Source organism: Gigantopelta aegis, chromosome 9 (genome assembly GCF_016097555.1).
Source record: "Gigantopelta aegis isolate Gae_Host chromosome 9, Gae_host_genome, whole genome shotgun sequence".
NCBI classification, from domain to species: Eukaryota; Metazoa; Mollusca; class Gastropoda; order Neomphalida; family Peltospiridae; genus Gigantopelta; species Gigantopelta aegis.
The window spans coordinates 34498726-34511186 of NC_054707.1; the positions used below are offsets into that span (position 1 = coordinate 34498726).

The window sequence follows — 12461 nt, forward strand, 5'->3', positions numbered from 1 at the left end:
TAATTGATGAACAAAAAAGGTATTATCCCGAACTTAAAAACCACTAGCCACGGATGTCGGGCTAGCGGATTTGTTGGACTCTGTATATAAACTACACACAAGTTGCTATACAGTATTGGATATATCCCCCCCCCCCCCCCCCCCCCCCCCCCCCGGCGACGGAACCATCCACTGGCAAAGTCAGAGGACGGATCCGTGGTAGGCGTGCCTGAACCTTTGTGGATATGGGCACGTTAAACGAGTTTCCATTCCATTCCATTGGATATATCAGTTTGTAATTTCCATACGAGTAAGTCTTCCATACGAGTTCCCATGTGGATTTCCATACGAGTTCACCGCAAGCCTTCAATTTACATTAAAAAAGTCATTAAAAAGATGTTTAAATTTTTTTTTTTTGTATGCTATATATGGCATTTTTGTTATTAAAATGTTTTTAAATAATGCGTGTTTTGTGGGGTTTTTAAAAAGATTTTGTGAGAATATACTCATTTTGGGTACAAACTAAGAGTTCCTCTTAGAAAATCACATACAGATGTAATCATTGAGCGAGTCTGTTGTTTGTTTAATTAGCAGCTCAGAGAAACTGAGTGTACAAGAGTATTATCTGCTTAATTAGCAGTTTAAAGAATCTGAAGGGATATTTACTCCTGGTACAATATAGCCTTGCAGGGGATTGTCTGCTTAATTAGCAGGTCATCCTTAGCATGAGTAGCCAATGTGATTACTTGAATTTGGGCCTTTTCTTGATCTCGAATAGAATCGGTATTAAACAAATATATCTTTGTAGTATAATGAGTAATTACTGTAAAACAAGAAACTTATAAATGCTGTGGATCTTGGGCAAATATATCACTCTGAATTTCCCCTTCCTTCCCCAGAATTGGTCACTGGCCAAGTCCGGGGTGGGCGTGCCTGAACCTCTGTGGATATGGGCACGTAAATAGAGTTCCCATCCCATCCATCCACTCTGAATTCTGCGAATGACTCTATATAATATGGAAGCTCAATGTGTATCCTGTTCGAGTCTTGTTCGACCAAGACAAGAAGCGCTACAATGCGATGCATTTGACAAGTGGCAACACCGAATATGTGGAACCGGTAAGTAACTTTGTGTTGTATCTGTATAGGCTTTTAACTACATATTGAATGTTCATTGTATTAGGATCTTTTCCATTACATATGAAGATATCTTTAATAATCAATGTTTTCAGTTTAAAAAATCCATGTCTCCATGTCATCTACGTCTAGACTCTAGAAAAATTGAATTTCAAGAAAACGACTATATCCACGTGGTTGACTATTTGTTGTAAATTTACTGGCTGCCAAGGATAACTGATAATTACGTTTTCAATTTTTCGTTTATGTTCGGTAGTTTGTGTCAGTAACTTTTTATTTAGAATTTATTTTATTAGGTATCAACAGAAACGTCTTTATTTTGAATTTATTTTATTAGGTATCAACAGAAACGTCTTTATTTAGAATTTATTTTATTAGGTATCGAGAGAAACGTCTACCGGCAATTGGTACAGGGCCTCATTGAGTTGGATTTCATGTGTCAGGTGTGCACTGCCTCTCCCGTGGCCGAAAGTACTCAGACTTCTTTGAACCCCACAGAGCCTGCCGACAATGTGGAAGAAATGTAATTATATATTTTTACAATTCATTTGCTAATTTTAATTTTGCTATTTAGTATTACTTTCCGATTATTAAGTTCCCATATTTTTGCTCCTTGGGTATCGTTCATTATTATGTTTATTATTAATGTACTAATGTAATTAACTGTATTTTCAGGTCTACGGCAGACAATGAGCGCCAACGCCAGAACGCCACAGAGCCTGCCGTACATGTCACCGAAATTTCTGTTGGGAATTTTAATATTGAAGAAATGTAATTATTTAATTTACCAATTCATTTGCTAATTTTAATTTTAATTTTGCTATTTAGTATTACTTTCCAATTATTAAGTTCCCAAATTTTTATCCTTGGGTATCGTTTATTATTATTATTATTATTATTATTAATCATAATGTACTTAATTAACTTTATTTTTCATGTCTACTGCAGACACTGAGAATCAGGATGCGCTGCTAGCATCGTTTGATGTTCCGCACAGGAATACAGAAGATCATTCAGAACCTGTTGACATGTAAATTATTAATATTATTTCAATAGTTTTATTACGTGACTGCCATGTAACGATACTATATAAACTGCGAAGTATGGACATGCAATCAATGATTAAAATATTTTATTCAATATCTAATGTGTTTTCCTTACAGATCCATGAACATCGCACCAGATCTGCCCAACACACAACTTTTAAACAAATTTGCTACTTTTTTCTTCTTTTTTGTTGGTTAAATTACAGGTGAACAGAGAGTTTTTACAGTGTGATGACTTTCTCATTAGTGATTTGAACGTTGGCCAGGAGCGTCATTTTCTGTTTTCAACTCCTTTTCAACTGAGCATATTGCAGCAAGCTAAACGCTGGTTTATGGATGGAACCTTTACGGTAAATCAATGTCAAAATCAATTATCATTTATTGTTACATGTCTATGTATAATTTTATTGTTTTTAAATATTTACATCAAATTTCTCGTTAGTAAATTTTAATAAAATAATTATATTGTCTTAATTTACAGGTTGTTGGTGAACCGTTCAGTGCCTCGGGACAATTGATGTCCATCCATGCTTTCGTCAAGAAGGATGGGATGCGAAAGCAATTCTCCTTGGCATTTGCGATAATGTCAAGGAAACGAAAAGAGGACTATGTTCAGGTTTGTAAAATCCAAATAGTCGTTATGATTATTTATGTTTATTTTAAAGCTTTTCATATTGTTTCATCAAATGTCATGTTACATTGTCAAAATGCATATGGTACTTTAAAGCTTTTCATGTAATAATAATTCCAATCTCTAAAAATCCCTTTATTATAAACCCTTGGATTGGTTAAATTCGTATCACGTGATGATAAAAACTGGCATTCATAGCACCATGAATCTCAGTTTAGCACTATTTTTGGCTATATAGCCGGAACTACTTTATGAATTATGTCAACAAAGGAATCCCCGAGGAATTTCCGTGAGATTAAATTTTTAGACATCAAACAGTAATCGTCTGCCGTCAAACTTGTAAACATCTAAAAATCTTCACATATAAATTATACCATACAAAATAGGTCGCTTCAGACATTTTTTATTAAAGGTTAAAAGTTATTGAAATTACTTACGTTACATGTTTATAGTGAATTCAAAATCCCACAGCTAAAAATCTATTTTGTCGATCCAAAAAAAGTGTATAATTCCAATGGAATTTGGTCTTTTACAAAAGCGATTTCAAAAAAACAAAATTCAGTCAGTTCATGCCAACCATTAGCAGTAACGCGCATTCAACGGCATTGTAGTATGACGTACACGGTACACAACACATAGCCACTGCGATCCAATCTTTAAACGACTCGGGTTTTGAAACTAGGCATATCATGTACATGTCGGGACACAGGAACGAAGCTTCAATTCGAAGCTACAACAGAGAATGTTCCACTTTCCAAAAACGAAACATCAGCATGGCACTGTCAAATGTCACGAATACTTCTGTCGCACCACTTGAAGTCACACATGCCAAAACCATCCTGTGTTGCCACTTCCACAATTACAAGGCCAGTAAACACAGAAACTCGCGACACACCTGTTTCATCCATTTCCGGAAACATTGAAACCACTTTCTCCATGTCAAATCTATCAACACATGGAATTTTCACGCACTCAAATATTTGCTAACGCGCTACGCCATTCATACAGTGTGTAAAGCGGTTTTGCGTTTCATACTAGCATGAAACTCAAAAAATTTCACGTTCAATTCTTAATTATCATAATTTAAATATAGAAACTAAAACTACATTTTAAAAAATGTCTTTCAGATACTACAAGCACTAAAAGATACATTACAGCATTATGTTGTGGAAGTAGTAGTGTTGGATTTTGAGAAAGGTAAATGTCCAATTTTATGTATGTATTGATGTATGAATATGTATGTATGTACGTATTGATGTATTAATATCTATCTATGTAATGTACGTATGTATGTATGAATATCTATGTATTTATGTAATGTATGGTATGTATGTATGTATACTAGGTGCATAATGTAAGCTGATTAATTCATACTTTTTTATCATTTCAGGTGCCTGGCAGGCAATTCGGGTTGTGTTCCCTGATGTTGAGGTGAAGGGATGCGTGTTTCATTGGTCCCAGGCCATTTGGAGAAAGGTTCAAGACCTAGGGCTGGTTACAACATACAAAAAGAGGCAGGCTATGTACACCTACATCCAGCAACTGATGGCTCTGCCTTTTTTACCAGCTGTCCATATCGTGGAGACCTTTGACGAGCTGAAAGGACGGGCACAGCACAACTGACAGAATTGACAACCTACATGGAGAGGCAGTGGGTGAGGAACACAGTGCTTGATATGCCATACTGGTGTGTTTTTAGACACCATACGGACAAACAACGATGTAGAAGGTGAATATAAAATCGGAAATTTCACAATATGAATTGAAATAATAAACATACATGTATAATGTACAATATATTAATAGACATTCAAACGAATTTTTTTTTTTTTTTAGTTACATGTTATTTATACAATTTTTTTTTTTAAATTGTTGTAATGATTTTTTACTTTATTTATTTGTAGGATGGCACAACAGACTGAACAAAAAAGCTGTTCATGCTGGCCTAGGGTTTTACCAACTGGTGATTTTGCTGGTAAAGGAGGCAAGAGTTGTGGAACTGAACGTGAGTGCGGATGACCTGGAGAGAGACAGAAGTAGCCAGTTTTCCTGCGTTGAACTGGGACTTCATGAGGCCTGGGAGAAATATATGAATAAAGAAATGTCGACGTCCACATTTCTGAAGAGGTGTGCCGGTCTTTACGGACCACCAGATAGAGAACAGAACAGAAGAGAAGACAGTGAATAAATTTGTGAAGGATTTATTCAGATACATGATGCACTGGATTAAAAAAAATTTCAGTAGTACTAGTAACACATTGTGGCGGTGAAACAAATATTTAAAAATATAACACAAATGCTTAGGTGACACCAGTGTATGTGTGCTTATGTTAGCAAAAACATATGTATACATCAAATAAACAGATTTGTGTAATGTTTTTAATTCTGTTATTTAAAATCTTGTTTTTAAGGCAACAATACTTTTATATTGTCCTTATTTAATTCATTTAAATGGAGAGAGAGAGAGAGAGAGAGAGATAAAAAACAAATTAGAGAGAGAGAGAGAGAGAGAGAGAGAGATAAAAAACAAATTTAAGAACACATTTGATTCTTGTTTTATAATTTACACATTATATACATGTAGGCCTACATGAAAATGGTTCATTGTGGCACTTTCCAAAGTTTTGTGAAACCGAACTATTCATAACAAAAACCCACTGTTTGCGGTATAGTCTTGAACTGACCGTAACATATCAATGTCTGTTCTCGTTACAGCCAGTTTAGGGTAAAATACATGCAGTTTTCTGCTGTCTGCCATTTTGGTTTTTTATGGAATACTCTTCATATAATATTAATATAAAATCAATGATCTCTAGTGGTATCTTTAAACAATCAAATAATATTAATAGAATAAAATAATATGACATCACATTTGCATTTATATCATAACATGTTATTACATTCAACGGTTGTTAGATTAAGTCATATCCTTTCACCCCTCTTGTAGAATATTCCATAAAACGTCAAAATGGCAGCCGGCACAAAATTACATGCTTTTTGCCCTATGCGATCTCAGCCAAGTCGATACAGGTGACATGGTTATCATCTAGTAGGTGGAATCCATGCCATTGTAATTGTTTTTTCAAGATTTCTGTCTGGACAAAATGTGGGTAAAATCTAACGAAAAATAAAGGTAGGAGCAATTTATTGTAGTTGTCCACATTTTGGACTTTACGTTTAAGTCTACAACCTTGTTGCCTGTTAGGTGACTATTACGACAAAATTATGGGTAAAATTATTTTTATATACCAAATTTTGCATACTAGTACCACCACAATACATAGGGGCAAAACAACTCATTCTAAGGGCGAACAGGAAAAGGGCGAAACGACTCGGGGTCAAATAGGAAAAAGGGCAAAACGACCCGGATTCTAAAATGGGTATGGCGCCATACCCAAATATTTCTGCAGATTTTATTTTTTCAAATTAACATTTTGACAAAATTAATGACTCTAACATTACAGTGCTGTCCGGTGTATCAGCCTATTTTCTATGTGAACACTGAAATACTTTTTAAAATGTGTCTCTCACCAATGAAGCGGTACATAATCAGAGATACACTACGCTACAAATTGGTTTATGTCTATAGTAAATAAACATTTTGAAATTGTCCATAAATATAGACACCCCCATGTATCCAAAGCGAGTTGCATGTCCGGTGATTCGGCGCAGTAGATGTGGATCGATGACCCCGCTATTTATAGACCGCCCATAACCTCACTTTGTAGCCCATAAACGCTAAACTATTGTCCCAGGATTATTTTAGTAGTTTTTTGTTTTGTCTTGTTAAAAATATTACTATGAAAATTAACAATCACACATGACCCATCTCATGATCAGTTTCGGAATCGTTTTTCTTGAGTTGCACAGTACTGCAGATGCATACATGTTCATTTTCATGCATGGCTAAAATGCCTACACGGATTATTTTTTTCTCGGGTAGATTGTGACAATTGTGAACTGGAATGACTCTCAATTAAGATGTAAAACTTTTGGTTTGTTTGTATTTGTATTTGTCTGTGTTTTCTTTTTCAATTTAAGTAAAAATCACCAAAGAAAATAATTACTATAATTTTTTAAATGCGGGAACAGTGTTTTTAGACTGGTTTAAACAAAATTAATATCAATTATGCTGACCTATTTCGTGTTTATATATACGAAAGCAGGTGAATTATTTATTTTGAAATTATGATAGAATTATTGATAATTCAAAAAAAAAAATTGTACTCTTAATAATAAATATGTTGATATTTGATTAAACATTGAAAATGGAATTGAACTTTAATTCGTTAAAAACACTGACAACATGACATCATCTGAAGCATACTTGAGTAAAATACCAAGTGCGCCGATACACCGGACACAGTTGTACCTGTATGATTTACTTAACCCTAACCCTAAACTTAACCCATTTTCTTTCTGCGGGAGGCCCCTCATACCCCCTGTTGACTGGTTGTATTTAGTTCCATAGCACCATACCCCAAATTTTCTCTCTAGCAGGAACAGTTATGGAATGACCCAGTTGCTAATTAATCCATTTTCATGTAGTAATGGTGGTGATAAACAACAGCAAATACTATTTTAAAAAACTATAATTTCTGATTTTGCAGTTTACAAATACCAACATACATTGCTGGTTTTCATGATGATGGTATGGTCTCTAAAATGCGATACAACACTTTGGGTGACACAGGACTGCAGGTGTCTGTGCTGAGTTTTGGTACTATACATCATAAATACAAATATTAGCGATCTTAAAGTTTAGCAAAATCCAATTACATGACTTATAGCAACATAAAACTTTAGCGAGGTCATCATATCAGAAACTTAAAAAACATAAGCTTAAGTTGTAGGATCAGCTGAAATAATATGTTTGGTCACATGTGGCTTACAGACGATTTAAATTTAGTAGACATTTGCAGGAATGTGCCTGCTATTTGTAATTAATTGAAGAGTTCAGGCGCCTAAACTCTTCAATTATTGTTGTTTCCTATCCTTTTGGTTTCATCACTGGCATGTAAGTTGTAACCATTGTGTGTTCAATTAAGCACTAACAAAACAATCACACAAATACATGTATGTTTGAACAGTCTGTTGTACGTCTCCTTAAATTTAGCATGAAATATTAGCGTCTTGTATGACCTCGCTAAATTCGCTAACATTTTATGCTCGCTAACATTTCCTGATTTACAGTATTTTACAACTTACTGTTCCATTTGTATTATAGTTGAAATTACTTTAAAATGTTGTTTGTGATAAGTTTGTTGATGATCCAATGATCAGTTATAATAATAGAAAATTGATCGGTTTAGCTCTACCGATGTGATGATCAATTATAAAAATCCATAATTGATTGCGTGGGAAAATGTTAAGTCTGATTGATCCTCCAGTTGATTGTTTAGTTGATAGAATTGATGTAAGATTGTTGGAGTTGGGGTTTATTTCCATATGTACATGAAGAAAAAAGATATTAAATAGTTATTAAAGGTAAAACTAGCCATTTGTAGGGTTTAACCCAGTGAACACAGTAGGCCCCTAGGTGCATGGTGGTTATAATTCAAGTCCTTATGTTCCCAAATTATAACCAGTTGTATAAAAAGTTGATTGTTTGGTGCCAGCCGATGTCAACCAATGCTCTGTGATGAATTTCCAGCCGATTTCCAACAGTAATAAGTATACTGAATCATAATGATTCATACAAATTGGTAATGGGGAGGGGATGTACTGTCCTGTTTTTCGGTATATATCGAGGAACATTTTGCTTTAGAAACCCTGATCTGATCTCTAACCTCGGTAATAACGGGGCTCAAACTTAAGAATTTGTGTCTCACAGCAATTTAAAAAACAAAATTGCTGCGGGTGAAACAGCCCACCGACAGCAATTTAAAGCATGCCCACAGCAATTTAAAAAATTTAAAAAAAGCTCAACCAATGACACTTTTGTGATGCTTCAGACCTATAGCAATTTATATCTCAACAACGGCAATTGCCTCTGCACAGTTGAAAACGTTTAACATGCCCAATCTACAGAGTTCTGGGGCCTAATTCACTATAGTCTTATTCAACTTACTGTGCTAGCACAACAAATATGCTATTCAACCTGAGTCATACCTACACACTGCAGAATTCTCTCCCTTGCCGGATATGCGCAATGCTATCCTTGCACGGGCTACCTGTAACTTCATTCTCAATTCTGCAGTCCACCTGTTAACACCTGTTAAGCTTTGGCAAAAAGTTTTCTTTACTTGTAATTTTGTGTTGTTTTTTTGGTTGAACTTGACATACGGTTGGTAGTTGGGAATTCTGTGTTGAATTTACCATGTCCGACGCGAGTTCGTTGACAGCTAGCGCACGGAAAGTTTGTGCGCGAGATGGTTGTCCATTTCTTTTACGACGTAAAGACACACACATGTTGTGTCCGGACTGTCGGTCTTGTTCTCAAGACCGTCAGTGTGAGATCTGCGCCACGTGGTCTCCTGACCAGTGGGTTCGGTTCGGTTCGCAGACTCAGGTTTCGGGTACCAGCAAAATCTTGTCGTCTGCTTCGGCAGTAGTCGGCAAGTCGGACTTAGTGGGTAGGTCCCATAAGTCTGTAGACACTTCTAAAAGTGTCCGGAAAGGGGGGAAACACAAGGGTGTTTCTTCTTCGGTCCGTGTTACGAGTACAGTTACAGATACTTCGGGAGCGCCCCCCCGGGCTCCTATTGTGACCGTGGTACGTGAGCCGTCTTCGTTAGTGACGGCGCCTTCTTCTGTTTTGTGTGGCTTCGTCGCGGGCGTCGCCATCGTCGTTACGGTTACCTTTACAAACAGAAGGGGGGCAGGGTGGAGTCGTCGCGGCACCGGTTTTGACGACTTCATCGGTTACCGAGCACATGCACTCCGTTGTGCATAGGTCCACTGCTTCGTCCGCAGAGCAGGTGGCCCGACTTTGCCTTCGATTGCTGACAGTCGCTTCGGCACCTCAGCATTCTCAAGGCCCGAGGAGAGTTCTGCCAGTTTGCTTCGAACTGAGCCAGTTGTTCCGATGCCGGGATCCGTCTCTGATGGCATCCCGACCGATGTTTACCGTTGGGTGGAGGACTCATCCCGTTTGGGTCCTCCGTTTGCATATGTTTACCCCAAGGGTCCGGTGACTTCGGTAGCAACGGACATCTCCTCACAGTTTGCACCGTCTTTGGTCCCTACCTCTTCGACTTTACTCGATAGAGGACGAGGTTCGCGCGCAGATACCCCTCGGTTGGGGGTACTCTGTGGCCGCAAACTCCGACCGTTCCGCACTTGGCGCAGGAACGACCGTTAGGCTTTCAGGAAACGTTGTTTCGGAGTTTTGTGGATTTTTGAACGCTTCGCCTCAGTTGGGATCATTGCTTTCGCAGACGGGACCGACAGGTGCGGCTCCCATCCCCCCCCCCCCCCCCCCCCCCCCCCCGGTTTTCCGCCAAAACCAGCAGAAACTGCGTCTCGACAGCAGTTTGACGATGCAGTTAGGGATTGTCGTTCGGTTCCTATTGTTTCCGTCTCGGGAGACGCTGCCCCAGGGGCGTCTCGATTAGGGGGAGGAGTCCATATCGATCTTCGGGATCCAGTGGACAGTGACCTGGCTTCAGAGGAAGCGTCGGTTGGACCGGATTCTGTCGCTGACCCAGCTCTCTCTCACTTCGGTTCGGAAGTAGAGGAGGAGTGCGATTATCCGGCGGTTCTGGCTTTTGTCAGGGACCAGGTCCGACAGGTATGCGGGGACGCTATACCTCAGGTTGAGGCCCAGCCTACATTCAAGGGTGTCTCCTTCGGGAACCGTTCTTTGAATTTGGTCACTCCTCGTGAGGAGTCGGGTTTACCACTTGCACAGGAGGCGCACAGTTCACTTTGTGACATTGATGTGTTTGACATTGATGTGTTGATCACTGGCAGTGATCGTATCCTGGGAGTGGGTGTTGATGAGTACCCAACGGCACTGCCTACGGGGAAAATCCTAACGGGAGCGCGCATTTTTCGTGCCGACTCCTATGAGACGTTGGGGGCGGATTTTCTCGAACATCCGGCGGTCGTTCCCGCTAGTGTCCGAGCCGCTTGTTCCCCATCGCCGCATGTGTCATTGCCAATCGCGGATCTGGAATCGTTCGAACGGCTGGCTAAGTCGATGTTCCAGGTTAATAACCATTTAGGTACGTTCCTATTTGGCTTGGATAAGGCTGTCGAGAGCCTTCCCCCGCGATGGCGAAAGGCTGTTTGGAGGCTGCGTCAAAAGCCTCTAAGCATATCGCTCAGTTATCTGGCCGATTGTTTGCGAACAGTCTTTTGTTACGGCGTGACCATTACCTGGCGGGTTTGAGTGCGTCAAACGTTGCGAAGACGTTTTTTTTCGTACACGTTCGGTACGGGAAAATTTACTTTTCGGTCCCGATTTTAATATTGTCCTAGACAAGGATTTGTCGCGACCAGTCCCGAACACTCGACCCTCAACCTCTGGTAAACGTCGGTCCACGTTTTCGGGGTTCAAGCCTCCTCCTGTAAAAAAGGCTGCTTTTTTTACAGTCGGCTCAGATCCCTAGGGTTCCTGACACTAGGAGGCAACCAGGTAACAACCCGTCTTTCCGCTAAGCGAGGACGCAAACGTCGTACTGCGTTCCGTTCTCAGTCCACCAAAGGCGTTGCGCCTACGGGTGGTAAGCGGTTGGGGTGAGGGTACGTGAACGATCGGCAGTTGCTTTCGGAGGTACCGTTTAGCAAACATACCCGTGGGGGGCAGGCTCCGCCATTTCCTTCGAAATTGGTGCAAGCTGCCTGGTCTCGACCCCTGGGTTCTGTCGGTCGTTCGACACGGTTACAAAATACCCTTTTCTTCGAGCCCCCCTCTTACTTCCACTCCGAGAATGCCGCCGTTACCCGTCCGCGGATCGGCGCGTTTTTAGTGGAGAGTATGATTGCCGAGTTTCTCGACAAAGGGGGCCATCCAGAGAGTCAGTCTGGACACTCCGGGATTTTATTCTCATCTTTTCTTCGCCCGGAAGAAAAATGGGGAATGGAGACCAATCCTAAATTTGAAGCCACTGAACGTCTACGTCGATGTTCCTTCCATGAAAATGGAAACGGTTCATTCGGTCCGGAACCTGCTTCAAATTGGGGAGTGGGCTGTGTCGATCGATCTGAAAGACGCATACCTCCATGTCCCGGTGCACAAGGCGTTTTGGAAGTTTCTGCGCTTCCTGTTCGACGGGAAAGCGTACGAGTTTCGTGTGCTTCCGTTCGGTTTGGCGACGAGTCCCCATGCTTTTACACGTGTGGTAAAAGCGGTGGTAGGTCATGTTCATTTGTTAGGGGTTCGAATGCATACCTATCTGGACGATTGGTTGATCCCAGCTTCGTCGCAACAGGAGTGTCAGACCAATGTCGGGTTGGTTTTTGGACACGATCCTCCAATTGGGTTTTATTCCCAATTGGGTGAAATCGGAGTTAACGCCGGCTCAGATTTTCACATATCTTGGAGTGGTCTTCGATCTTGTGGTAGCGTCGGTTCGTCCCACCGATGCGCGTATCCACAATTTCCAAACGTCAGCGCGACGTTTGATGGGGGAGCAAAGTACTACGGTACGATCTCTCCACATGGTGTTGGGCCACCTCGAATCTCTGGCCTCATTGATCGTGCGGTTCAGACGATTCAAACG

The 12461-nt window shown here is 40.0% G+C and overlaps 2 protein-coding genes across 5 annotated transcripts in view; both read left to right on the forward strand.

Moving 5' to 3' along the window:
* Window positions 1–12461, forward strand: part of LOC121380986 (L-galactose dehydrogenase-like) — a 33911-nt gene that overhangs the window by 2058 nt on the left and 19392 nt on the right. For both annotated transcript variants that reach the window (XM_041510048.1, XM_041510046.1), the window contains exon 2: window positions 7404–7513. In XM_041510048.1, the coding sequence (XP_041365982.1) occupies window positions 7447–7513 (67 nt within the window). In that variant the 5' untranslated portion in view covers window positions 7404–7446. The remainder of the gene's footprint in view (window positions 1–7403; window positions 7514–12461) is intronic.
* LOC121380989 lies at window positions 162–5267 on the forward strand. Of its 3 annotated transcripts, XR_005959027.1 has the most exons (9): window positions 162–1098; window positions 1495–1639; window positions 1792–1887; window positions 2065–2146; window positions 2369–2512; window positions 2644–2778; window positions 3921–3990; window positions 4184–4522; window positions 4698–5267. XR_005959027.1 is itself a non-coding variant. In XM_041510050.1 (8 exons), exons 4-7 carry the CDS (start codon window positions 2495–2497, stop codon window positions 4414–4416), a joined length of 456 nt encoding a protein of 151 aa, XP_041365984.1. In that variant the 5' UTR covers window positions 162–1098; window positions 1495–1639; window positions 1792–1887; window positions 2369–2494; the 3' UTR covers window positions 4417–4522; window positions 4698–5267. The 3 variants fall into 3 exon arrangements, 1 of the variants encoding a protein (XP_041365984.1); XR_005959028.1 differs by lacking the exon at window positions 3921–3990; XM_041510050.1 differs by lacking the exon at window positions 2065–2146.